The 23,129-nt window shown below is 51.2% G+C and overlaps 5 protein-coding genes, 1 long non-coding RNA gene and 1 pseudogene across 6 annotated transcripts in view; 6 read left to right on the forward strand and 1 right to left on the reverse strand.

Annotated features, from left to right (window-relative positions):
- Positions 1-1,572: 1,572 nt before the first annotated feature.
- Positions 1,573-2,187, forward strand: LOC118641592 (transcription initiation factor TFIID subunit 11-like). Its single transcript, XM_036278896.1, has one exon. The coding sequence runs from the start codon at positions 1,573-1,575 to the stop codon at positions 2,185-2,187; it is 615 nt and encodes a 204-aa protein (XP_036134789.1).
- Positions 2,188-4,861: 2,674 nt separating this feature from the next.
- LOC118641593 (transcription initiation factor TFIID subunit 11-like) lies at positions 4,862-5,476 on the forward strand. Its single transcript, XM_036278897.1, has one exon. The coding sequence runs from the start codon at positions 4,862-4,864 to the stop codon at positions 5,474-5,476; it is 615 nt and encodes a 204-aa protein (XP_036134790.1).
- Positions 5,477-7,435: 1,959 nt separating this feature from the next.
- LOC118641594 (transcription initiation factor TFIID subunit 11-like) lies at positions 7,436-8,765 on the forward strand. Its single transcript, XM_036278898.1, has 2 exons — positions 7,436-7,524; positions 8,099-8,765. Exons 1-2 carry the CDS (start codon positions 7,436-7,438, stop codon positions 8,763-8,765), a joined length of 756 nt encoding a protein of 251 aa, XP_036134791.1.
- A 2,671-nt stretch (positions 8,766-11,436) lies between these two features.
- On the forward strand, positions 11,437-12,052 carry LOC118641595 (annotated as a pseudogene).
- A 2,673-nt stretch (positions 12,053-14,725) lies between these two features.
- On the forward strand, positions 14,726-15,340 carry LOC118641597 (transcription initiation factor TFIID subunit 11-like). The gene has a single exon (XM_036278899.1). The coding sequence runs from the start codon at positions 14,726-14,728 to the stop codon at positions 15,338-15,340; it is 615 nt and encodes a 204-aa protein (XP_036134792.1).
- A 2,669-nt stretch (positions 15,341-18,009) lies between these two features.
- On the forward strand, positions 18,010-18,624 carry LOC118641598 (transcription initiation factor TFIID subunit 11-like). Its single transcript, XM_036278900.1, has one exon. The coding sequence runs from the start codon at positions 18,010-18,012 to the stop codon at positions 18,622-18,624; it is 615 nt and encodes a 204-aa protein (XP_036134793.1).
- A 1,705-nt stretch (positions 18,625-20,329) lies between these two features.
- Positions 20,330-23,129, reverse strand: part of LOC118642582 — a 34,613-nt gene continuing 31,813 nt past the window's right edge. The window contains exon 3 of the long non-coding RNA XR_004961744.1: positions 20,330-20,633. This is a non-coding gene — a long non-coding RNA (uncharacterized LOC118642582). The remainder of the gene's footprint in view (positions 20,634-23,129) is intronic.

A 23,129-nucleotide genomic window follows, 5' to 3' on the forward strand; every position in this document is an offset into this window, starting at 1 on the left:
ACATCGGGGACAGGGCTCAGTAGATGTGCCACTGGTTCCGACCTTCCCTTTCCTACATTCCTGCTGAAACTGTCCCGGCTTGCCACCATTGAAACCTAACCTGGGCCCCTGTTGCCCTCTCTTGAATCCTCCAACTGGCAAGGTTAGGAGAGCAGGAGCTAACGTTCTCCACCCATGCGCTTCGGTCCCTACCTTCGGACATGCTTTTATATGTGCCCCTGCGGTGGAGGTTTGTCCCTTCAAAGGAGCAAAAGTACAGCCTGACCATCTGCATTAGCATTCTCTTAGGCTTCTTGTGATAACAATGCACCTGCTGCTTCTGTTTTATTACCCTGTCTACCTACTCTTGCTTGCAACCGATGAATGAATGCCACTTAAGATGCCAGGCTTCTGGCCTGACTGTAGCAAAAGACCCTGTCCTGTCTCCAGACTCGCCACGCCTTCGGCAAGCTCTAGTAGGTCACAGCTCTGGCGTAGACCCACCTTCGAAAGTTTGCCTTTTTCGGAAATCAAGGCACTTCTTTTCTGGGCAAAAGAAGGATAACTGAGTCCAGGGACCGCATTCATGCTCAAGGTAGAGAGGCGGTAGAAGGGTCAGTGACAGTGACATGAATTTGATTTATTGGGAAAGCACAGGCTTTGAGATTTAGTCGAGATCAAGAATCGGGTGACAGTGGGAAACCGCGTGAGATTTTCCCACTGGGCGTGTTCCCGTCGCCTGCGTCCTATGTAAGGGACTGGGCCTCCACCAAGCACAGGCTTTCCCAAAGGACTGCTACAGAACTCCACGTTCTGTCTGCAAGGAGAGGCATGTGTCAAATGACCACGGAACATGATGGAGAGCACACAGGAGGGGGAAGATGAAGGGTTTCCGAGTTTGCCTCCTGGTCCAGCGTGCACTCCGAGAACCTGAAAGAAAGAATTGCGACGGAATCAAACGGTCTGTTTGGTTTGTGGGGTTTCGTTTGGGTTTACTCCCTCATTTTAGTTTCTTTAAATGCAACTGTAGATACACGTCTTATTCCTACTGCATACGATTCCCGTGGTACTGTGGTGACCAGTAAGGTCAACCTGCAGGAACTCGGTAATACACAAATCCGGAGGAGAACGCAGGGTTCCCGCCCATCCTTGGGCAGAGGGCCCTGTGCCTGCCCCTCACATGAGCTGGGGCAGTCACTCCCCTGATGAGATTAATAATCCTGTGACTGGGGAAACCCCGTGATATCTTCCAGCTGGGCGAGATTTCCCATCACGTGAGTCTTTATAAGGGACTGGAGCCCCACCCAGTCCACAGTTCCCGGTCAGACGACAGGAGAGCACTCCGAGGCTGGTTCTCCACTGGGATTTCTGACCTACACACTGTAACTAGTAAGTCAGTGGGGGTTTTGCGGACGTCAGTGATAAAGTAATGAAAAATTCATTATTAAATGTGTTGCAAATGTTACTTATAACGTTTGCTGTAAATTGATAGAAAAACTAATAGCCAACCTGACACTAAAGCTTCTCGACATTCCTGTTGCAGGTCCCTGAGCAGACATCCCTGCACCGGGCCCTGCGTCTTCCAGCCCGGGCATGGATAAGGCCAGGTCCTGGCGCGCGGGCACAGGTGGGAACACAGGTGTGTGCCCGAAACCTGCTGTCGCCCCCGTGGACTCCGCGGCTAGCGACCCCCACAGAATCCCGGCGCAGCGGTTTAAGGAACTGAAGGAAACTCCTGAACACGAAGATGGGCTCAGGAGTCAGGACAGCTCGGACCTGAAGACAGTCGGAAGGAAGGAGTCCTCGTCATCTCCTCCCACGGCCAAAAGACAGAAAAGAGACGCCAAGGGGAAGAAGGAGAGGAAATGGAAAGTGGATGAGGCGGACGCTCAGAAGATGAAACTCCTGATGCTTTCCGAGGAGCAGCTGAACCGCTACGAAGTGTATCGCCGGTCAGCCTTCCCCAGGGCCGCCGTGAACCGGCTGATGCGGAGCGCGGCCAGCACCTCGGTGCCGCAGACTGCGGTCATCGCCATGGCCGGCCTGGCCAAGGTCTTCGTGGGAGAGGTGGTGGAAGAGGCCCTGGACGTGTGCGAGAAGTGGGGGGAAGCGCCCCCACTGCAACCCAAGCATCTCAGGGAGGCTGTTCGCAGGTTGAGCTCCAAGGGCAAAATCCCCAAACACAAGCCCAAACCGGTCTTATTCTAGTCTAGGCCCAGGCCAGCAAAGGGCTGTTGCTGACCCAACAAGACCCAAGCCCGGTGTGTGGCTTCCTGGGGCTGAGACTGTGTGCCGCGCCGCGTCTCTAGCTCAGCCCACCAAGAATTCACCCGGGACAAGTCCTGTCTTCCTCCAGACTCCACTGTCGACATAAATCTATGAAGACATTCAGCCTTGACTCGCTGGGGGCTCCTTGGAGGCCACCTGGGGGCCTTGACCTCAGTCAGTTGAATGAGAAACTGTGCATGCAAGAAGAAACCCAGCAACGTCCGGTTGAGACCTGCTTGGAAAAAGGAAAAACCCTCGCAAGGTTGCCGCGATGGTTTCCCATTGAAGATGGGAGTGGCTATGACTCGGATGGTTACTTTCCCGTGCTCTTTGGGAGATGAAACAACTCGGACATTTCATGTGTGCCTTTCCACCCTGAAGGACTCTGGGCATAGCAGGGGAAGTTAAAACTTTGTCCTTGTAAATAGTTACGTTTTACCCCGGTGTGGGGTTTTTTTGTTGTTTTTTCTCTCTTTTTTATTTTATTTTTCTTAAATCTTAGTGACCATTACTCTGTGTTTCAACTTACAAAAATAAAGATAAAATTACAAATCCTTTCGGTCCCTTGTGTGACTGTTTCCTTCTTCCTCCCCATAGTGGTTTATGTCAGAGAATGACCTTTGACCCAGTTAGTGAGGTAACATAGTCTCCTAGCCTCATAGGGCACCGGGAGGTAGCATCAAATTCCCTGGCATCACTCGAACTCCTTTCATTGTTAAACCAGATCATCCAATCACTAGACTCATCTTGTCCTCCCGGCCAGGGACCACAGAATCCAGTGGGAGCTAGATAAGTACCCTCAGACTCCTCCAGGCTTCATTCTGTGCTACCGACAAGGCCCAGGCCAGCACTTCCTGCTGTTGATGCTGAGGGGTCTCCAACTCTCCGCTTGATTGGCTGAGACAAGTTGAGTCATTGGGGACCCGGGGAGTTGTCCGGGCCCCTGGCCCCGCGCCTCTCGTCCCGTTTGCCTACAAGGGATTCCCAATTTTCTCAAGTTTGAACTTAAACCAATTGGCCCAATGAAGCCTTTTGCCACATCGGGGACAGGGCTCAGTAGATGTGCCACTGGTTCCGACCTTCCCTTTCCTACATTCCTGCTGAAACTGTCCCGGCTTGCCGCAATTGAAACCTAACCTGGGCCCCTGTTGCCCTCTCTTGAATCCTCCAACTGGCAAGGTTCGGAGAGCAGGAGCTAACGTTCTCCACCCATGCACTTCGGTCCCTACCTTCGGACATGCTTTTATATGTGCCCCTGCGGTGGAGGTTTGTCCCTTCAAAGGAGCAAAAGTCCAGCCTGACCATCTGCATTAGCATTCTCTTAGGCTTCTTGCGATAACAATGCACCTGCTGCTTCTGTTTTATCACCCTGTCTACCTACTCTTGCTTGCAACCGATGAATGAATGACACTTAAGATGCCAGGCTTCTGGCCTGACTGTAGCAAAAGACCCTGTCCTGTCTCCAGACTCGCCACGCCTTCGGCAAGCTCTAGTAGGTCACAGCTCTGGCGTAGACCCACCTTCGAAAGTTTGCCTTTTTCGGAAATCAAGGCACTTCTTTTCTGGGCAAAAGAAGGATAACTGAGTCCAGGGACTCACCGCATTCATGCTCAAGGTAGAGAGGCGGTAGAAGGGTCAGTGACAGTGACATGAATTTGATTTATTGGGAAAGCACAGGCTTTGAGATTTAGTCGAGATCAAGAATCGGGTGACAGTGGGAAACCGCGTGAGATTTTCCCACTGGGCGTGTTCCCGTCGCCTGCGTCCTCTGTAAGGGACTGGGCCTCCACCAAGCACAGGCTTTCCCAAAGGACTGCTACAGAACTCCACGTTCTGTCTGCAAGGAGAGGCGTGTGTCAAATGACCACGGAACATGATGGAGAGCACACAGGAGGGGGAAGATGAAGGGTTTCCGAGTTTGCCTCCTGGTCCAGCGTGCACTCCGAGAACCTGAAAGACAGAACTGCGACGGAATCAAACGGTCTGTTTGGTTTGTGGGGTTTCGTTTGGGTTTACTCCCTCATTTTAGTTTCTTTAAATGCAACTGTAGATACACGTCTTATTCCTACTGCATACGATTCCCGTGGTACTGTCGTGACCAGTAAGGTCAACTTGCAGGAACTCGGTAATACACAAATCCGGAGGAGAACGCAGGGTTCCCGCCCATCCTTGGGCAGAGGGCCCTGTGCCTGCCCCTCACGTGCGCTGGGGCAGTCACTCCCCTGATGAGATTAATAATCCTGTGACTGGGGAAACCCCGTGATATCTTCCAGCTGGGCGAGATTTCCCATCACGTGAGTCTTTATAAGGGACTGGAGCCCCACCCAGTCCACACTTCCCGGACAGACGACAGGAGAGCACTCCGAGGCTGGTTCTCCACTGGGATTTCTGACCTGCACACTGTAACTAGTAAGTCAGTGGGGGTTTTGCGGACGTCGGTGATAAATTAATGAAAAATTCATTATAAAATGTGTTGCAAATGTTACTTATAACGTTTGCTGTAAATTGATAGAAAAACTAATAGCCAACCTGACACTAAAGCTTCTCGACATTCCTGTTGCAGGTCCCTTGATCAGACATCCCTGCACCGGGCCCTGCGTCTTCCAGCCCGGGCATGGATAAGGCCAGGTCCTGGCGCGCGGGCACAGGTGGGAACACGGGTGTGTGCCCGCAACCTGCTGTCGCCCCCGTGGACTCCGCGGCTAGCGACCCCCACAGAATCCCGGGGCAGCGGTTTAAGGAACTGAAGGAAACTCCTGAACACGAAGATGGGCTCAGGAGTCAGGACAGCTCGGACCTGAAGACAGTCGGAAGGAAGGAGTCCTCGTCATCTCCTCCCACGGCCAAAAGACAGAAAAGAGACGCCAAGGGGAAGAAGGAGAGGAAATGGAAAGTGGATGAGGCGGACGCTCAGAAGATGAAACTCCTGATGCTTTCCGAGGAGCAGCTGAACCGCTACGAAGTGTATCGCCGGTCAGCCTTCCCCAGGGCTGCCGTGAACCGGCTGATGCGGAGCGCGGCCAGCACCTCGGTGCCGCAGACTGCGGTCATCGCCATGGCCGGCCTGGCCAAGGTCTTCGTGGGAGAGGTGGTGGAAGAGGCCCTGGACGTGTGCGAGAAGTGGGGGGAAGCGCCCCCACTGCAACCCAAGCATCTCAGGGAGGCTGTTCGCAGGTTGAGCTCCAAGGGCAAAATCCCCAAACACAAGCCCAAACCGGTCTTATTCTAGTCTAGGCCCAGGCCAGCAAAGGGCTGTTGCTGACCCAACAAGACCCAAGCCCGGTGTGTGGCTTCCTGGGGCTGAGACTGTGTGCCGCGCCGCGTCTCTAGCTCAGCCCACCAAGAATTCACCCGGGACAAGTCCTGTCTTCCTCCAGACTCCACTGTCGACATAAATCTATGAAGACATTCAGCCTTGACTCGCTGGGGGCTCCTTGGAGGCCACCTGGGGGCCTTGACCTCAGTCAGTTGAATGAGAAACTGTGCATGCAAGAAGAAACCCAGCAACGTCCGGTTGAGACCTGCTTGGAAAAAGGAAAAACCCTCGCAAGGTTGCCGCGATGGTTTCCCATTGAAGATGGGAGTGGCTATGACTGGGGTGGTTACTTTCCCGTGCTCTTTGGGAGATGAAACAACTCGGACATTTCATGTGTGCCTTTCCACCCTGAAGGACTCTGGGCGTAGCAGGGGAAGTTAAAACTTTGTCCTTGTAAATAGTTACGTTTTACCCCGGTGTGGGGTTTTTTTGTTGTTTTTTCTCTCTTTTTTATTTTATTTTTCTTAAATCTTAGTGACCATTAAACTGTGTTTCAACTTACAAAAATAAAGATAAAATTACAAATCCTTTCGGTCCCTTGTGTGACTGTTTCCTTCTTCCTCCCCATAGTGGTTTATGTCAGAGAATGACCTTTGACCCAGTTAGTGAGGTAACATAGTCTCCTAGCCTCATAGGGCACCGGGAGGTAGCATCAAATTCCCTGGCATCACTCGAACTCCTTTCATTGTTAAACCAGATCATCCAATCACTAGACCCATCTTGTCCTCCCGGCCAGGGACCACAGAATCCAGTGGGAGCTAGATAAGTACCCTCAGACTCCTCCAGGCTTCATTCTGTGCTACCGACAAGGCCCAGGCCAGCACTTCCTGCTGTTGATGCTGAGGGGTCTCCAACTCTCCGCTTGATTGGCTGAGACAAGTTGAGTCATTGGGGACCCGGGGAGTTGTCCGGGCCCCTGGCCCCGCGCCTCTCGTCCCGTTTGCCTACAAGGGATTCCCAATTTTCTCAAGTTTGAACTTAAACCAATTGGCCCAATGAAGCCTTTTGCCACATCGGGGACAGGGCTCAGTAGATGTGCCACTGGTTCCGACCTTCCCTTTCCTACATTCCTGCTGAAACTGTCCCGGCTTGCCGCAATTGAAACCTAACCTGGGCCCCTGTTGCCCTCTCTTGAATCCTCCAACTGGCAAGGTTCGGAGAGCAGGAGCTAACGTTCTCCACCCATGCGCTTCGGTCCCTACCTTCGGACATGCTTTTATATGTGCCCCTGCGGTGGAGGTTTGTCCCTTCAAAGGAGCAAAAGTCCAGCCTGACATTCTGCATTAGCATTCTCTTAGGCTTCTTGCGATAACAATGCACCTGCTGCTTCTGTTTTATCACCCTGTCTACCTACTCTTGCTTGCAACCGATGAATGAATGACACTTAAGATGCCAGGCTTCTGGCCTGACTGTAGCAAAAGACCCTGTCCTGTCTCCAGACTCGCCACGCCTTCGGCAAGCTCTAGTAGGTCACAGCTCTGGCGTAGACCCACCTTCGAAAGTTTGCCTTTTTCGGAAATCAAGGCACTTCTTTTCTGGGCAAAAGAAGGATAACTGAGTCCAGGGACCCGCATTCATGCTCAAGGTAGAGAGGCGGTAGAAGGGTCAGTGACAGTGACATGAATTTGATTTATTGGGAAAGCACAGGCTTTGAGATTTAGTCGAGATCAAGAATCGGGTGACAGTGGGAAACCGCGTGAGATTTTCCCACTGGGCGTGTTCCCGTCGCCTGCGTCCTCTGTAAGGGACTGGGCCTCCACCAAGCACAGGCTTTCCCAAAGGACTGCTACAGAACTCCACGTTCTGTCTGCAAGGAGAGGCAGTGTGTCAAATGACCACGGAACATGATGGAGAGCACACAGGAGGGGGAAGATGAAGGGTTTCCGAGTTTGCCTCCTGGTCCAGCGTGCACTCCGAGAACCTGAAAGAAAGAACTGCGACGGAATCAAACGGTCTGTTTGGTTTGTGGGGTTTCGTTTGGGTTTACTCCCTCATTTTAGTTTCTTTAAATGCAACTGTAGATACACGTCTTATTCCTACTGCATACGATTCCCGTGGTACTGTCGTGACCAGTAAGGTCAACTTGCAGGAACTCGGTAATACACAAATCCGGAGGAGAACGCAGGGTTCCCGCCCATCCTTGGGCAGAGGGCCCTGTGCCTGCCCCTCACAGTGCGCTGGGGCAGTCACTCCCCTGATGAGATTAATAATCCTGTGACTGGGGAAACCCCGTGATATCTTCCAGCTGGGCGAGATTTCCCATCACGTGAGTCTTTATAAGGGACTGGAGCCCCACCCAGTCCACACTTCCCGGACAGACGACAGGAGAGCACTCCGAGGCTGGTTCTCCACTGGGATTTCTGACCTGCACACTGTAACTAGTAAGTCAGTGGGGGTTTTGCGGACGTCGGTGATAAATTAATGAAAAATTCATTATAAAATGTGTTGCAAATGTTACTTATAACGTTTGCTGTAAATTGATAGAAAAACTAATAGCCAACCTGACACTAAAGCTTCTCGACATTCCTGTTGCAGGTCCCTTGATCAGACATCCCTGCACCGGGCCCTGCGTCTTCCAGCCCGGGCATGGATAAGGCCAGGTCCTGGCGCGCGGGCACAGGTGGGAACACAGGGTGTGTGCCCGCAACCTGCTGTCGCCCCCGTGGACTCCGCGGCTAGCGACCCCCACAGAATCCCGGGGCAGCGGTTTAAGGAACTGAAGGAAACTCCTGAACACGAAGATGGGCTCAGGAGTCAGGACAGCTCGGACCTGAAGACAGTCGGAAGGAAGGAGTCCTCGTCATCTCCTCCCACGGCCAAAAGACAGAAAAGAGACGCCAAGGGGAAGAAGGAGAGGAAATGGAAAGTGGATGAGGCGGACGCTCAGAAGATGAAACTCCTGATGCTTTCCGAGGAGCAGCTGAACCGCTACGAAGTGTATCGCCGGTCAGCCTTCCCCAGGGCTGCCGTGAACCGGCTGATGCGGAGCGCGGCCAGCACCTCGGTGCCGCAGACTGCGGTCATCGCCATGGCCGGCCTGGCCAAGGTCTTCGTGGGAGAGGTGGTGGAAGAGGCCCTGGACGTGTGCGAGAAGTGGGGGGAAGCGCCCCCACTGCAACCCAAGCATCTCAGGGAGGCTGTTCGCAGGTTGAGCTCCAAGGGCAAAATCCCCAAACACAAGCCCAAACCGGTCTTATTCTAGTCTAGGCCCAGGCCAGCAAAGGGCTGTTGCTGACCCAACAAGACCCAAGCCCGGTGTGTGGCTTCCTGGGGCTGAGACTGTGTGCCGCGCAGCGTCTCTAGCTCAGCCCACCAAGAATTCACCCGGGACAAGTCCTGTCTTCCTCCAGACTCCACTGTCGACATAAATCTATGAAGACATTCAGCCTTGACTCGCTGGGGGCTCCTTGGAGGCCACCTGGGGGCCTTGACCTCAGTCAGTTGAATGAGAAACTGTGCATGCAAGAAGAAACCCAGCAACGTCCGGTTGAGACCTGCTTGGAAAAAGGAAAAACCCTCGCAAGGTTGCCGCGATGGTTTCCCATTGAAGATGGGAGTGGCTATGACTCGGATGGTTACTTTCCCGTGCTCTTTGGGAGATGAAACAACTCGGACATTTCATGTGTGCCTTTCCACCCTGAAGGACTCTGGGCATAGCAGGGGAAGTTAAAACTTTGTCCTTGTAAATAGTTACGTTTTACCCCGGTGTGGGGTTTTTTTGTTGTTTTTTCTCTCTTTTTTATTTTATTTTTCTTAAATCTTAGTGACCATTAAACTGTGTTTCAACTTACAAAAATAAAGATAAAATTACAAATCCTTTCGGTCCCTTGTGTGACTGTTTCCTTCTTCCTCCCCATAGTGGTTTATGTCAGAGAATGACCTTTGACCCAGTTAGTGAGGTAACATAGTCTCCTAGCCTCATAGGGCACCGGGAGGTAGCATCAAATTCCCTGGCATCACTCGAACTCCTTTCATTGTTAAACCAGATCATCCAATCACTAGACCCATCTTGTCCTCCCGGCCAGGGACCACAGAATCCAGTGGGAGCTAGATAAGTACCCTCAGACTCCTCCAGGCTTCATTCTGTGCTACCGACAAGGCCCAGGCCAGCACTTCCTGCTGTTGATGCTGAGGGGTCTCCAACTCTCCGCTTGATTGGCTGAGACAAGTTGAGTCATTGGGGACCCGGGGAGTTGTCCGGGCCCCTGGCCCCGCGCCTCTCGTCCCGTTTGCCTACAAGGGATTCCCAATTTTCTCAAGTTTGAACTTAAACCAATTGGCCCAATGAAGCCTTTTGCCACATCGGGGACAGGGCTCAGTAGATGTGCCACTGGTTCCGACCTTCCCTTTCCTACATTCCTGCTGAAACTGTCCCGGCTTGCCGCAATTGAAACCTAACCTGGGCCCCTGTTGCCCTCTCTTGAATCCTCCAACTGGCAAGGTTCGGAGAGCAGGAGCTAACGTTCTCCACCCATGCACTTCGGTCCCTACCTTCGGACATGCTTTTATATGTGCCCCTGCGGTGGAGGTTTGTCCCTTCAAAGGAGCAAAAGTCCAGCCTGACATTCTGCATTAGCATTCTCTTAGGCTTCTTGCGATAACAATGCACCTGCTGCTTCTGTTTTATCACCCTGTCTACCTACTCTTGCTTGCAACCGATGAATGAATGACACTTAAGATGCCAGGCTTCTGGCCTGACTGTAGCAAAAGACCCTGTCCTGTCTCCAGACTCGCCACGCCTTCGGCAAGCTCTAGTAGGTCACAGCTCTGGCGTAGACCCACCTTCGAAAGTTTGCCTTTTTCGGAAATCAAGGCACTTCTTTTCTGGGCAAAAGAAGGATAACTGAGTCCAGGGACCCGCATTCATGCTCAAGGTAGAGAGGCGGTAGAAGGGTCAGTGACAGTGACATGAATTTGATTTATTGGGAAAGCACAGGCTTTGAGATTTAGTCGAGATCAAGAATCGGGTGACAGTGGGAAACCGCGTGAGATTTTCCCACTGGGCGTGTTCCCGTCGCCTGCGTCCTCTGTAAGGGACTGGGCCTCCACCAAGCACAGGCTTTCCCAAAGGACTGCTACAGAACTCCACGTTCTGTCTGCAGGGAGAGGCGTGTGTCAAATGACCACGGAACATGATGGAGAGCACACAGGAGGGGGAAGATGAAGGGTTTCCGAGTTTGCCTCCTGGTCCAGCGTGCACTCCGAGAACCTGAAAGAAAGAACTGCGACGGAATCAAACGGTCTGTTTGGTTTGTGGGGTTTCGTTTGGGTTTACTCCCTCATTTTAGTTTCTTTAAATGCAACTGTAGATACACGTCTTATTCCTACTGCATACGATTCCCGTGGTACTGTCGTGACCAGTAAGGTCAACTTGCAGGAACTCGGTAATACACAAATCCGGAGGAGAACGCAGGGTTCCCGCCCATCCTTGGGCAGAGGGCCCTGTGCCTGCCCCTCACATGCGCTGGGGCAGTCACTCCCCTGATGAGATTAATAATCCTGTGACTGGGGAAACCCCGTGATATCTTCCAGCTGGGCGAGATTTCCCATCACGTGAGTCTTTATAAGGGACTGGAGCCCCACCCAGTCCACACTTCCCGGACAGACGACAGGAGAGCACTCCGAGGCTGGTTCTCCACTGGGATTTCTGACCTACACACTGTAACTAGTAAGTCAGTGGGGGTTTTGCGGACGTCGGTGATAAATTAATGAAAAATTCATTATAAAATGTGTTGCAAATGTTACTTATAACGTTTGCTGTAAATTGATAGAAAAACTAATAGCCAACCTGACACTAAAGCTTCTCGACATTCCTGTTGCAGGTCCCTTGATCAGACATCCCTGCACCGGGCCCTGCGTCTTCCAGCCCGGGCATGGATAAGGCCAGGTCCTGGCGCGCGGGCACAGGTGGGAACACAGGTGTGTGCCCGCAACCTGCTGTCGCCCCCGTGGACTCCGCGGCTAGCGACCCCCACAGAATCCCGGGGCAGCGGTTTAAGGAACTGAAGGAAACTCCTGAACACGAAGATGGGCTCAGGAGTCAGGACAGCTCGGACCTGAAGACAGTCGGAAGGAAGGAGTCCTCGTCATCTCCTCCCACGGCCAAAAGACAGAAAAGAGACGCCAAGGGGAAGAAGGAGAGGAAATGGAAAGTGGATGAGGCGGACGCTCAGAAGATGAAACTCCTGATGCTTTCCGAGGAGCAGCTGAACCGCTACGAAGTGTATCGCCGGTCAGCCTTCCCCAGGGCCTGCCGTGAACCGGCTGATGCGGAGCGCGGCCAGCACCTCGGTGCCGCAGACTGCGGTCATCGCCATGGCCGGCCTGGCCAAGGTCTTCGTGGGAGAGGTGGTGGAAGAGGCCCTGGACGTGTGCGAGAAGTGGGGGGAAGCGCCCCCACTGCAACCCAAGCATCTCAGGGAGGCTGTTCGCAGGTTGAGCTCCAAGGGCAAAATCCCCAAACACAAGCCCAAACCGGTCTTATTCTAGTCTAGGCCCAGGCCAGCAAAGGGCTGTTGCTGACCCAACAAGACCCAAGCCCGGGGTGTGGCTTCCTGGGGCTGAGACTGTGTGCCGCGCAGCGTCTCTAGCTCAGCCCACCAAGAATTCACCCGGGACAAGTCCTGTCTTCCTCCAGACTCCACTGTCGACATAAATCTATGAAGACATTCAGCCTTGACTCGCTGGGGGCTCCTTGGAGGCCACCTGGGGGCCTTGACCTCAGTCAGTTGAATGAGAAACTGTGCATGCAAGAAGAAACCCAGCAACGTCCGGTTGAGACCTGCTTGGAAAAAGGAAAAACCCTCGCAAGGTTGCCGCGATGGTTTCCCATTGAAGATGGGAGTGGCTATGACTCGGGTGGTTACTTTCCCGTGCTCTTTGGGAGATGAAACAACTCGGACATTTCATGTGTGCCTTTCCACCCTGAAGGACTCTGGGCAGTAGCAGAGGAAGTTAAAACTTTGTCCTTGTAAATAGTTACGTTTTACCCCGGTGTGGGGTTTTTTTGTTGTTTTTTCTCTCTTTTTTATTTTATTTTTCTTAAATCTTAGTGACCATTAAACTGTGATTCAACTTACAAAAATAAAGATAAAATTACAAATCCTTTCGGTCCCTTGTGTGACTGTTTCCTTCTTCCTCCCCATAGTGGTTTATGTCAGAGAATGACCTTTGACCCAGTTAGTGAGGTAACATAGTCTCCTAGCCTCATAGGGCACCGGGAGGTAGCATCAAATTCCCTGGCATCACTCGAACTCCTTTCATTGTTAAACCAGATCATCCAATCACTAGACCCATCTTGTCCTCCCGGCCAGGGACCACAGAATCCAGTGGGAGCTAGATAAGTACCCTCAGACTCCTCCAGGCTTCATTCTGTGCTACCGACAAGGCCCAGGCCAGCACTTCCTGCTGTTGATGCTGAGGGGTCTCCAACTCTCCGCTTGATTGGCTGAGACAAGTTGAGTCATTGGGGACCCGGGGAGTTGTCCGGGCCCCTGGCCCCGCGCCTCTCGTCCCGTTTGCCTACAAGGGATTCCCAATTTTCTCAAGTTTGAACTTAAACCAATTGGCCCAATGAAGCCTTTTGCCACATCGGGGACAGGGCTCAGTAGATGTGCCACTGGTTCCGACCTTCCCTTTCCTACATTCCTGCTGAAACTGTCCCGGCTTGCCGCAATTGAAACCTAACCTGGGCCCCTGTTGCCCTCTCTTGAATCCTCCAACTGGCAAGGTTCGGAGAGCAGGAGCTAACGTTCTCCACCCATGCACTTCGGTCCCTACCTTCGGACATGCTTTTATATGTGCCCCTGCGGTGGAGGTTTGTCCCTTCAAAGGAGCAAAAGTCCAGCCTGACATTCTGCATTAGCATTCTCTTAGGCTTCTTGCGATAACAATGCACCTGCTGCTTCTGTTTTATCACCCTGTCTACCTACTCTTGCTTGCAACCGATGAATGAATGACACTTAAGATGCCAGGCTTCTGGCCTGACTGTAGCAAAAGACCCTGTCCTGTCTCCAGACTCGCCACGCCTTCGGCAAGCTCTAGTAGGTCACAGCTCTGGCGTAGACCCACCTTCGAAAGTTTGCCTTTTTCGGAAATCAAGGCACTTCTTTTCTGGGCAAAAGAAGGATAACTGAGTCCAGGGACCCGCATTCATGCTCAAGGTAGAGAGGCGGTAGAAGGGTCAGTGACAGTGACATGAATTTGATTTATTGGGAAAGCACAGGCTTTGAGATTTAGTCGAGATCAAGAATCGGGTGACAGTGGGAAACCGCGTGAGATTTTCCCACTGGGCGTGTTCCCGTCGCCTGCGTCCTCTGTAAGGGACTGGGCCTCCACCAAGCACAGGCTTTCCCAAAGGACTGCTACAGAACTCCACGTTCTGTCTGCAGGGAGAGGCATTGTGTCAAATGACCACGGAACATGATGGAGAGCACACAGGAGGGGGAAGATGAAGGGTTTCCGAGTTTGCCTCCTGGTCCAGCGTGCACTCCGAGAACCTGAAAGACAGAACTGCGACGGAATCAAACGGTCTGTTTGGTTTGTGGGGTTTCGTTTGGGTTTACTCCCTCATTTTAGTTTCTTTAAATGCAACTGTAGATACACGTCTTATTCCTACTGCATACGATTCCCGTGGTACTGTCGTGACCAGTAAGGTCAACTTGCAGGAACTCGGTAATACACAAATCCGGAGGAGAACGCAGGGTTCCTGCCCATCCTTGGGCAGAGGGCCCTGTGCCTGCCCCTCACATGCGCTGGGGCAGTCACTCCCCTGATGAGATTAATAATCCTGTGACTGGGGAAACCCCGTGATATCTTCCAGCTGGGCGAGATTTCCCATCACGTGAGTCTTTATAAGGGACTGGAGCCCCACCCAGTCCACACTTCCCGGACAGACGACAGGAGAGCACTCCGAGGCTGGTTCTCCACTGGGATTTCTGACCTACACACTGTAACTAGTAAGTCAGTGGGGGTTTTGCGGACGTCGGTGATAAATTAATGAAAAATTCATTATAAAATGTGTTGCAAATGTTACTTATAACGTTTGCTGTAAATTGATAGAAAAACTAATAGCCAACCTGACACTAAAGCTTCTCGACATTCCTGTTGCAGGTCCCTTGATCAGACATCCCTGCACCGGGCCCTGCGTCTTCCAGCCCGGGCATGGATAAGGCCAGGTCCTGGCGCGCGGGCACAGGTGGGAACACAGGTGTGTGCCCGCAACCTGCTGTCGCCCCCGTGGACTCCGCGGCTAGCGACCCCCACAGAATCCCGGGGCAGCGGTTTAAGGAACTGAAGGAAACTCCTGAACACGAAGATGGGCTCAGGAGTCAGGACAGCTCGGACCTGAAGACAGTCGGAAGGAAGGAGTCCTCGTCATCTCCTCCCACGGCCAAAAGACAGAAAAGAGACGCCAAGGGGAAGAAGGAGAGGAAATGGAAAGTGGATGAGGCGGACGCTCAGAAGATGAAACTCCTGATGCTTTCCGAGGAGCAGCTGAACCGCTACGAAGTGTATCGCCGGTCAGCCTTCCCCAGGGCCGCCGTGAACCGGCTGATGCGGAGCGCGGCCAGCACCTCGGTGCCGCAGACTGCGGTCATCGCCATGGCCGGCCTGGCCAAGGTCTTCGTGGGAGAGGTGGTGGAAGAGGCCCTGGACGTGTGCGAGAAGTGGGGGGAAGCGCCCCCACTGCAACCCAAGCATCTCAGGGAGGCTGTTCGCAGGTTGAGCTCCAAGGGCAAAATCCCCAAACACAAGCCCAAACCGGTCTTATTCTAGTCTAGGCCCAGGCCAGCAAAGGGCTGTTGCTGACCCAACAAGACCCAAGCCCGGGGTGTGGCTTCCTGGGGCTGAGACTGTGTGCCGCGCAGCGTCTCTAGCTCAGCCCACCAAGAATTCACCCGGGACAAGTCCTGTCTTCCTCCAGACTCCACTGTCGACATAAATCTATGAAGACATTCAGCCTTGACTCGCTGGGGGCTCCTTGGAGGCCACCTGGGGGCCTTGACCTCAGTCAGTTGAATGAGAAACTGTGCATGCAAGAAGAAACCCAGCAACGTCCGGTTGAGACCTGCTTGGAAAAAGGAAAAACCCTCGCAAGGTTGCCGCGATGGTTTCCCATTGAAGATGGGAGTGGCTATGACTGGGGTGGTTACTTTCCCGTGCTCTTTGGGAGATGAAACAACTCGGACATTTCATGTGTGCCTTTCCACCCTGAAGGACTCTGGGCGTAGCAGGGGAAGTTAAAACTTTGTCCTTGTAAATAGTTACGTTTTACCCCGGTGTGGGGTTTTTTTGTTGTTTTTTCTCTCTTTTTTATTTTATTTTTCTTAAATCTTAGTGACCATTAAACTGTGTTTCAACTTACAAAAATAAAGATAAAATTACAAATCCTTTCGGTCCCTTGTGTGACTGTTTCCTTCTTCCTCCCCATAGTGGTTTATGTCAGAGAATGACCTTTGACCCAGTTAGTGAGGTAACATAGTCTCCTAGCCTCATAGGGCACCGGGAGGTAGCATCAAATTCCCTGGCATCACTCGAACTCCTTTCATTGTTAAACCAGATCATCCAATCACTAGACCCATCTTGTCCTCCCGGCCAGGGACCACAGAATCCAGTGGGAGCTAGATAAGTACCCTCAGACTCCTCCAGGCTTCATTCTGTGCTACCGACAAGGCCCAGGCCAGCACTTCCTGCTGTTGATGCTGAGGGGTCTCCAACTCTCCGCTTGATTGGCTGAGACAAGTTGAGTCATTGGGGACCCGGGGAGTTGTCCGGGCCCCTGGCCCCGCGCCTCTCGTCCCGTTTGCCTACAAGGGATTCCCAATTTTCTCAAGTTTGAACTTAAACCAATTGGCCCAATGAAGCCTTTTGCCACATCGGGGACAGGGCTCAGTAGATGTGCCACTGGTTCCGACCTTCCCTTTCCTACATTCCTGCTGAAACTGTCCCGGCTTGCCGCAATTGAAACCTAACCTGGGCCCCTGTTGCCCTCTCTTGAATCCTCCAACTGGCAAGGTTCGGAGAGCAGGAGCTAACGTTCTCCACCCATGCACTTCGGTCCCTACCTTCGGACATGCTTTTATATGTGCCCCTGCGGTGGAGGTTTGTCCCTTCAAAGGAGCAAAAGTCCAGCCTGACATTCTGCATTAGCATTCTCTTAGGCTTCTTGCGATAACAATGCACCTGCTGCTTCTGTTTTATCACCCTGTCTACCTACTCTTGCTTGCAACCGATGAATGAATGACACTTAAGATGCCAGGCTTCTGGCCTGACTGTAGCAAAAGACCCTGTCCTGTCTCCAGACTCGCCACGCCTTCGGCAAGCTCTAGTAGGTCACAGCTCTGGCGTAGACCCACCTTCGAAAGTTTGCCTTTTTCGGAAATCAAGGCACTTCTTTTCTGGGCAAAAGAAGGATAACTGAGTCCAGGGACCGCATTCATGCTCAAGGTAGAGAGGCGGTAGAAGGGTCAGTGACAGTGACATGAATTTGATTTATTGGGAAAGCACAGGCTTTGAGATTTAGTCGAGATCAAGAATCGGGTGACAGTGGGAAACCGCGTGAGATTTTCCCACTGGGCGTGTTCCCGTCGCCTGCGTCCTCTGTAAGGGACTGGGCCTCCACCAAGCACAGGCTTTCCCAAAGGACTGCTACAGAACTCCACGTTCTGTCTGCAGGGAGAGGCATGTGTCAAATGACCACGGAACATGATGGAGAGCACACAGGAGGGGGAAGATGAAGGGTTTCCGAGTTTGCCTCCTGGTCCAGCGTGCACTCCGAGAACCTGAAAGACAGAACTGCGACGGAATCAAACGGTCTGTTTGGTTTGTGGGGTTTCGTTTGGGTTTACTCCCTCATTTTAGTTTCTTTAAATGCAACTGTAGATACACGTCTTATTCCTACTGCATACGATTCCCGTGGTACTGTCGTGACCAGTAAGGTCAACTTGCAGGAACTCGGTAATACACAAATCCGGAGGAGAACGCAGGGTTCCTGCCCATCCTTGGGCAGAGGGCCCTGTGCCTGCCCCTCACATGCGCTGGGGCAGTCACTCCCCTGATGAGATTAATAATCCTGTGACTGGGGAAACCCCGTGATATCTTCCAGCTGGGCGAGATTTCCCATCACGTGAGTCTTTATAAGGGACTGGAGCCCCACCCAGTCCACAGTTCCCAGACAGACGACAGGAGAGCACTCCGAGGCTGGTTCTCCACTGGGATTTCTGACCTACACACTGTAACTAGTAAGTCAGTGGGGGTTTTGCGGACGTCGGTGATAAATTAATGAAAAATTCATTATTAAATGTGTTGCAAATGTTACTTATAACATTTGCTGTAAATTGATAGAAAAACTAATAGCCAACCTGACACTAAAGCTTCTCGACATTCCTGTTGCAGGTCCCTGATCAGACATCCCTGCACCGGGCCCTGCGTCTTCCAGCACCGGCATGGATAAGGCCAGGTCCTGGCGCGCGGGCACAGGTGGGAACACAGGTGTGTGCCCGCAACCTGCTGTCGTCCCCGTGGACTCCGCGGCTAGCGACCCCCACAGAATCCCGGGGCAGCGGTTTAAGGAACTGAAGGAAACTCCTGAACACGAAGATGGGCTCGGGAGTCAGGACAGCTCGGACCTGAAGACAGTCGGAAGGAAGGAGTCCTCGTCATCTCCTCCCGCGGCCAAAAGACAGAAAAGAGACGCCAAGGGGAAGAAGGAGAGGAAATGGAAAGTGGATGAGGCGGACGCTCAGAAGATGAAACGCCTGATGCTTTCCGAGGAGCAGCTGAACCGCTACGAAGTGTACCGCCGGTCAGCCTTCCCCAGGGCCGCCGTGAACCGGCTGATGCGGAGCGCGGCCAGCACCTCGGTGCCGCAGACTGCGGTCATCGCCATGGCCGGCCTGGCCAAGGTCTTCGTGGGAGAGGTGGTGGAAGAGGCCCTGGACGTGTGCGAGAAGTGGGGGGAAGCGCCCCCACTGCAACCCAAGCATCTCAGGGAGGCTGTTCGCAGGTTGAGCTCCAAGGGCAAAATCCCCAAACACAAGCCCAAACCGGTCTTATTCTAGTCTAGGCCCAGGCCAGCAAAGGGCTGTTGCTGACCCAACAAGACCCAAGCCCGGGGTGTGGCTTCCTGGGGCTGAGACTGTGTGCCGCGCAGCGTCTCTAGCTCAGCCCACCAAGAATTCACCCGGGACAAGTCCTGTCTTCCTCCAGACTCCACTATCACCATAAATCTATGAAGACATTCAGCCTTGACTGGCTGGGGGCTCCTTGGAGGCCACCTGGGGGCCTTGACCTCAGTCAGTTGAATGAGAAACTGTGCATGCAAGAAGAAACCCAGCAACGTCCGGTTGAGACCTGCTTGGAAAAAGGAAAAACCCTCGCAAGGTTGCCGCGATGGTTTCCCATCGAAGCTGGGAGTGGCTATGACTCCGGTGGTTACTTTCCTGTGCTCTTTGGGAGATGAAACAACTCGGACATTTCATGTGTGACTTTCCACCCTGAAGGACTCTGGGCATAGCAGGGGAAGTTAAAACCTTTGTCCTTGTAAATAGTTACGTTTTATCCCGGTGTGGGTTTGTTTTTTGTTTTTTTCTGTCTTTTTTATTTTTATTTTTAAATCTTAGTGACCATTAAACTGTGTTTCAACTTACAAAAATAAAGATAAAATTACAAATCCTTTTGGTCCCTTGTGTGACTGTTTCCTTCTTCCTCCCCATAGTGGTTTATGTCAGAGAATGACCTTTGACCCAGTTAGTGAGGTAACATAGTCTCCTAGCCTCATAGGGCACCGGGAGGTAGCATCAAATTCCCTGGCATCACTCGAACTCCTTTCATTGTTAAACCAGATCATCCAATCACTAGACCCATCTTGTCCTCCCGGCCAGGGACCACAGAATCCAGTGGGAGCTAGATAAGTACCCTCAGACTCCTCCAGGCTTAATTCTGTGCTACCGACAAGGCCCAGGCCAGCACTTCCTGCTGTTGATGCTGAGGGGTCTCCAACTCTCCGCTTGATTGGCTGAGACAAGTTGAGTCATTGGGGACCCAGGGAGTTGTCGGGGCCCCTGGCCCCGCGCCTCTCGTCCCATTTGCCTACAAGTGATTCCCAATTTTCTCAAGTTTGAACTTAAACCAATTGGCCCAATGAAGCCTTTTGCCACATCGGGGACAGGGCTCAGTAGATGTGCCACTGGTTCCGACCTTCCCTTTCCTACATTCCTGCTGAAACTGTCCCGGCTTGCCACCATTGAAACCTAACCTGGGCCCCTGTTGCCCTCTCTTGAATCCTCCAACTGGCAAGGTTCGGAGAGCAGGAGCTAACGTTCTCCACCCATGCGCTTCTGTCCCTACCTTCGGACATGCTTTTATATGTGCCCCTGCGGTGGAGGTTTGTCCCTTCAAAGGAGCAAAAGTACAGCCTGACCATCTGCATTAGCATTCTCTTAGGCTTCTTGCGATAACAATGTACCTGCTGCTTCTGTTTTATTAACCTGTCTACGTACTCTTGCTTGCAACCGATGAATGAATGCCACTTAAGATGCCAGGCTTCTGGCCTGACTGTAGCAAAAGACCCTGTCCTTTCTCCAGACTCGCCACGCCTTCGGCAAGCTCTAGTAGGCAACAGCTCTGGCGTAGACCCTCCTTCGAAAGTTTGCCTTTTTCGGAAATCAAGGCACTTCTTTTCTGGGCAAAAGAAGGATAACTGAGTCCAGGGACTCACCGCATTCATGCTCAAGGTAGAGAGGCGGTAGAAGGGTCAGTGACGGTGACATGAATTTGATTTATTGGGAAAGCACAGGCTTTGAGATTTAATCGAGATCAAGAATCAGGTGACAGTGGGAAACCCCGTGAGATTTTCCCACTGGGCGTGTTCCCGTCGCCTGCGTCCTCTGTAGGGGACTGGGCCTCCACCAAGCACAGGCTTTCCCAAAGGACTGCTACAGAACTCCACGTTCTGTCTGCAGGGAGAGGAGTGTGTCAAATGACCACGGAACATGATGGAGAGCACACAGGAGGGGGAAGATGAAGGGTTTCCGAGTTTGCCTCCTGGTCCAGCGTGCTCTTCGAGAACCTGAAAGACAGAATTGCGACGGAATCAAAGGGTTTGTTTGGTTTGTGGGGTTTCGTTTTGTTTTTCTCCCTCGTTTTAGTTTCTTTAAATGCAACTGTAGATACACGTCTTATTCCTACTGCATACATTTCTCATGGTTATTGTCATGACAGGTCAACTTGCAGAAACTCGGTAATGCACAATTCGGAAGGAGAACTTGTGGTTCCCACCCATCCCTGGGCAGAGTCCCCTGTGCCTGCTCCTCGCTTTCTCTTGGGCGGTCACTACTGCGAAGAGATTAAGACTCCTGTGACTGGCCCGGACTCGTTTGGCTCAGTGGCTACATTTCGTTCCCTCTAAGGGTACATATCTTGGTTGCAGTTTGTCCCTGGCTCCGATTGGGGTCGTGTCGGTGGCAGCTACTCAATGTGTCTCTCTCTCTTTCTCCCTCTCTCCCTCCTGCTCTATCTGAAGATAAATGAAAAAAAAAAAAAAAGTCCTCAAGTGAGAACAAGAATAAAATAAAGAATCCTGTGACTGGGGAAACCCCATGAGCTTTTTCAGCTGAGCAAGATTTCCCTTCACATGAGTCCTTTATAAGGCACTGGACCAGTTAGAGAGGTAACATAGTCCTGGAGCCTCATAAGAGACTAGATACATAATCAAATCACCAAATACACTTGGATAACAACCTCCATTATGGATATGCGCATGTTTCTACAGGCACTAGAGTTTATTTCAAAACATGTCTGAAAATATATTTATTTTCCCATTTTACCCAAAATTCCTAGAACCTCAAAACCTGAGTCAACCACAGGTAACAGAAGTTGTCAGTATGAATTAAGCAAGCTTATCATGAGTTACACACATCCTAATTTTTACTTGTACATATGTTGTACTACAGAACTTTTCATTATAATGTCTAAAGTTTATTTTCCAATGGCCATCACCATTCACAGCACAACTTTCATGTCTACAGTGCTATTTTAGTCTGTTTAACTTGGCCACCTGGCTTCTGAAACACCCAGTACAGGCAAAAGAACCTAATAAGCCCCACTGTGCAACTTTAATGCTAAATGGAGAATGTCCTCCATTTTTCTCATCTTGAAGCCAAAAATATCCCCACACAAATGTTATTTTATTTCTCCTCACATTTTCTCTTTGCCTTTATATTGGTATCCATAATAGATAGAATCTATAATTATTTTGGTGTTTTGTTTACAGTAAGCTTTGAGACTCTAGTAAGAATAAGCAAGTTCTATTTAATACCATAATAGTCTGTTACACTCTTATTTACCAACTTGCTGCATCAGTGGTTATAATGAGCTAGACCAGGAAACAAAAAGGGAGATGGAGGTTACAGGTTCTTGGAAGAACCCATGGGCTGTCTCAGGAAATTAAGTGATTGAGCAAGAAAAGAAGTAAGGTGCAAGGGATTCAACTTTTCCCAACCTTTTTATTGCTCTCAGCCTCATTTTTCCACACAGGGTCAGAGGAAGGTTTGGAAGATGTTTTCTGGGTAGATAAGTCATGCTTGTGGCTTTCTGAACCATGGAGGCAAAGAGAACCTAACCCAAGCAGGTGGAAGTGGGGAACAGTATTTGGCCAATAGCAGTGATTATATCCACTGGACACACGGCTGTAAAGGTCTTGTGGCCACCTGGAAGGCTCAGTGCTTTCGTGGGGTTTGAGTATAGCTGAACCACTGATAGTTGAAGCAAGTTCCTACTAAGGTCTCAAAGGTCAGATCAGGAACAGGAACTTTTGCATTGTTTTCTCAGATGGGCAAAATGGATTGGCTAAAGGTTCAATATATTTACACATTCTAAGACTTTTTGCCATGTAGGTGTCTAATATCCAATGTTCTCAAAAAGGAAATTTATGTGTAGTCTGGTACCCTTCTAAGAGAAATCTCTGAAAGCTCTTGTGTATGGTTGTGTGCCATTGACAATGCAGATTTCCCCTTGAGCTTCATTACCAAAGTACATATAATATATGCGTGAAGACTTTTTAGAAAAATGTAGTGTGTAGTTGGTGCTATTTTTGTAAAATGATGCATAACAAATAAAGAAACTAAACTTGTCTGTGTGTTTTTCAGTACTTTAGTATCCCTCTGTGATAAGGTCAATACCTTACCACCACCTCCCTGCCCTGCCCCCAGAAGTTCTCAGCATACGCCCAAACAAAATTCATTAATCTAGTTCCACTATACCAAAGGCATATCATCTAAGGAATAGTCTTCAAAAATACAAAGACCTGTGGCAACTAAACATAAAATGTATACAAAGTAGACAAGTTTAAACTGTGAGTGGATGGGTTTATGTTTGAAGGAGAGCAAAATCAGGGTGCTAAGCTACATAATCATATATAATGGAGAAGGGGAAGGGCTTTCATAAAAATGAACTGATTATATGTAATTGTAAGAATGAGGTGGAACGAGGTGGTCCAGGATCTGCAGAAGTGCAGGTTTATTGGGAATTAGCCTGCCGGACTACCTCTAAGGAGAGAGTAGCAACC

This window comes from Molossus molossus, unplaced genomic scaffold (assembly GCF_014108415.1).
Source record: "Molossus molossus isolate mMolMol1 unplaced genomic scaffold, mMolMol1.p scaffold_m16_p_3, whole genome shotgun sequence".
Lineage (NCBI taxonomy): Eukaryota > Metazoa > Chordata > Mammalia > Chiroptera > Molossidae > Molossus > Molossus molossus.

Coding starts and splice junctions, on each gene's coding strand:
- LOC118641592 (XM_036278896.1), top strand. CDS start 1,573: ATGGATAAGGCCAGGTCCTGGCGCGCGGGCACAGGTGGGAACACAGGT.
- LOC118641593 (XM_036278897.1), top strand. CDS start 4,862: ATGGATAAGGCCAGGTCCTGGCGCGCGGGCACAGGTGGGAACACGGGT.
- LOC118641594 (XM_036278898.1), top strand. CDS start 7,436: ATGAAGGGTTTCCGAGTTTGCCTCCTGGTCCAGCGTGCACTCCGAGAA. Junction 7,525..8,098: donor GGAATCAAACGGTCTGTTTG/GTTTGTGGGGTT, acceptor TTCCTGTTGCAG/GTCCCTTGATCAGACATCCC.
- LOC118641597 (XM_036278899.1), top strand. CDS start 14,726: ATGGATAAGGCCAGGTCCTGGCGCGCGGGCACAGGTGGGAACACAGGT.
- LOC118641598 (XM_036278900.1), top strand. CDS start 18,010: ATGGATAAGGCCAGGTCCTGGCGCGCGGGCACAGGTGGGAACACAGGT.